General features: G+C 44.5%; 1 protein-coding gene across 1 annotated transcript in view; it reads right to left on the reverse strand.

The window, feature by feature from the left end:
• Positions 1 to 621: 621 nt before the first annotated feature.
• The window catches only part of nebl (nebulette), a 39,578-nt gene continuing 36,780 nt past the window's right edge, over positions 622 to 3,419 (reverse strand). The window contains exons 5-7 of the mRNA XM_029529088.1: positions 3,223 to 3,400; positions 2,051 to 2,181; positions 622 to 1,974 (exon numbers count right to left, since the gene is read on the reverse strand). Coding sequence (XP_029384948.1) covers positions 1,798 to 1,974; positions 2,051 to 2,181; positions 3,223 to 3,400 — 486 coding nt within the window. The 3' untranslated portion in view covers positions 622 to 1,797. The remainder of the gene's footprint in view (positions 1,975 to 2,050; positions 2,182 to 3,222; positions 3,401 to 3,419) is intronic.

Raw genomic sequence — 3,419 nt, forward strand, 5'->3', positions numbered from 1 at the left:
TTCTGAAAATAAACTGTAATTCTACATCAGCCCGCTGGAGAGAGCCAATGAACAAAACCATTCATCTTAATTTTAACAGATATTTTGGACCTTTTTTAGTAAAGAGCTAAAACACACCTGAGAATAAAAAGGTTTCTTCATTTAACAACTTTATTTTTTATTTTGAAACCTAAAGCTGATGAATTGAAACTGCTGAGTTTGGTGTTGAATCTCCACATTCAGTGTCTTTATAGCATTTAATCTAAAAACTGAATGGAATGCACATTGCGTGTGAAATGTGAAAGTAATGAACATATTTCTTCTTAAAGATGATTCTGCATTAGTAACAGAAGTGGGTGCATATCTCAGATTCTTTGTGTTATTGAAGAAGAACCATATTTCTGTTGACAAATCATATTTTATTTCTCCCATTCATGACACACCGCAATATTTAAATGGTAAAGAAACAAAATGAGATATAATTTGAAATAAATGTAATCTGTGATGATGTACAGGCTAAATCAAAGCCTTTTTACAAACTCAACACAGTTAACACGTGAACAAAGCCGGTTATCGTATAGTGAATTATATTCTATTGCATCTAGAATTTCTGAAATCAAACACACAAAATGCAAAATGCTCTCCAGGTAAAATGAAATCTCACAGCTGAGTGAAGTTTTTATTTAGTACGTGAGCGGGATGCAATCCACACAGTGAGACAACAGACCCTAAAAACACCGTTGACTGGATACAAACAGGGAAAATATCTCTGCAAAACAAACAGGAGCCAAAATAAAGTGTGACGTACAGAAACCTGAGGCCGGACGTCCCGACACAGTCGACTGCTGCTGTGTGGAGGCAACAGTTCAATTATGACACTTTTATTTCTGGTGAAAATAAACAGAACACAGAGGTTAGTGCTGCTGCTGATCCGCTGAGCTGAAATGGGAAGTCAAAAACTAAACTACATGAATTCAAACTCAGGATAAACTTGTCTTTAATCCTCCTTCCTTCCTTCCTTTGGTTACATTGATCCTCATTTCCTCCTTTGCTTTCCTCCACCATCATGAACAGATACGTCTGGTGATATTTCTCATTTTCTTGTTTGGAAAACAAAAAAGACCAACTGCATGTTCGTGCTTTATCAAACTCTTCCTGAGCATTTTGATTCCTACTGAAAAAATCATATATATATACTGGAGACTATTTTCAGCGGCGGGTTAATCTGCATATGATGGTGATGGAGGGAACTGGTTGCTCGGGGCAACAGGGGTTAGTTTTTAACAGTTTTGGAACATGAAATAATTATTTCCTTTATTGACAAGAATTAAATATCAGCAGCTGATGATCAAACTGAGGACTCTCTTTTTATCACAGAAGGCTTTTTTAGTAAAAACAAAAAACATCTAATTCCTCACGCCTTCTCTCTTCATGCATCCGTCTTCTGTTCTAGTCTAAAATGTGACATGACATATCGACAGCATGCTGGATTATTCCGTCCTCCCTGAAGTCATCATCATCATCAGCTGATATTGTGCATCCCACCAGTTACTCTGTGGTTGACATGTTTGGGGGAATCTACTTCTACATTTAGCAGAATACCTTCAATAAAGAACTTTGTCTTGTTGCTGCGTTGCATTCTGGTCTTTTGGATCAAAACTTGATTCTAACTTCTTTCTCCTTTAAAGAAGAAACAAACAACTTGGAGATACAAAAAACATCAGTGACGTCTGATTTATTCTTTTTTTAGCAGTAAAGGTGGATGTTTTTTTATGGTTAGCCTGACGTCCATCTCCACTCACTCTGCTGCTCCCTCCTTCAGTTGCAGCACTCCACGTAGTTTGCAGGCAACATGCCGGACTTCCCGGTTCGCTGCACGGTGCCGTACATCCAGCCCTCGTCGATGGGCTGAGCGTTAATGATGACATCGCCGTCCCTGAAGGAGACCTCGTCGTGGTCCTGAGCGGCGTAGTCGTAGAGCGCCCGGTAGACACGCTGCCAACACAAAGACAGTTAGAGCTGACACTTCCTCCCCCGGTCAGAGGTGAATGCAGGACTGATGTCGGCTCACCATGGTGGATGAGTTGGACGGGGAGGTGACGGATCTGACGGACGACATGCTGGTTTGGTGCATGTAGCCGTGATACTGCTGCTGCTGCTGCATCTGAATGCCCTGATGGTACGCCCCAGGGAGGACGGGAGCTGGGCGAGAGACACACAGACAGACAGAGAGAGAGAGAGAGAGAGAGTCAGGGTGGGAAGTCTTTGTGGCGTCTGTTTGGGAGGGCAGAAGAGGACCACTCAGTGCTCTTCACTCCAAACATGCAGGAGAACAGTGAGTCAGTGTGACTGGCGGATTAGAGGCGGGCTTTAGAATCACTGAGACAGGTGAGTGTCGGTCCACGCCTTCGGCCGAACAGTACCGGGGGTGTCAGCGCTGCTGCGGTCCCAGAGGTCAGAGGTCAGAGAGCTCACTGACTGAGCCTGGCTGTGAGCGAGAGACTGCTGAGACTGCTGCCTGCTAAGCCGGCGGTCCGCTCGCTCTGGAAGGGGTGGGGGGGGGGGGGGGCCACCAGGGGGCCACCAGGGGGCGCCACAGACACGTGAGAGGACGGAAAAGGACAGTGTGAAAGAAAGACCGGACGTTGTGTGCTCATCCTGCTCTTAACGTCAGTAAAGTCCACCATCTGTTCGTGTTCACACAGCTGAAACTGAGATAAAGTATTTGTGTGTGTGTCTTTTTATTGTTTGTCTTATTTTGTGTTGGATGTGTTTTTTTTTTTTTATAATGAAGCTGAACACACACTTCATCAGTAGAAGGTCATTAAAATCAGACCATGGAGTAAAAAAAGAATTTAAAATAATTTCCTCACTTGTGTTACTGAAAACAAAAGTTTGTTTCACACAAAAACAACATGTTATTTGTTATGTGGAGCCTCAAACTACCGGACATCCTGCGGAGGCTCTTGGACTGGACGTTGTCCTCCAGAGGGTCAAAGTCAAATATGGATCCGGGGTCGGTCCTCCAGACCTTCAGGTCTTCAGAGAGGAAGAGTGAGTCATTGAGAAAACACCTGAGCAGGTATCAGTCGGGTACAGTTTAAATACACATCGTCAGCGTCAAGCCAGACGCCAATAAACACCGTTCTTACTGTGAAATAACCTGGTGATGCTTATTTCCTGTCAAAGGCTTTTATTGTGAAATGTTCTATGTGCGACACACCACATACACAGGTCACTGACCTACAATGATGCCTCCTGGTCGTCTGTCCATCTCCATGGCCTGGGGGTGGATCCCTTTGCTGTAGCCCGCCTCTCCCATCATCTGATTGGCTCGTTGGTAGCGCTCCATGCTGTGGTCGTCCAGCCCCGGCGTGCAGCCTCGACCACGCGCCCGCTCAAAGTCCTCGTGGTACTTCGCCTGTTGGAGGAACAAAAAC

The sequence above is a fragment of the Echeneis naucrates genome, chromosome 20 (assembly GCF_900963305.1).
Source record: "Echeneis naucrates chromosome 20, fEcheNa1.1, whole genome shotgun sequence".
Taxonomy (NCBI): domain Eukaryota; kingdom Metazoa; phylum Chordata; class Actinopteri; order Carangiformes; family Echeneidae; genus Echeneis; species Echeneis naucrates.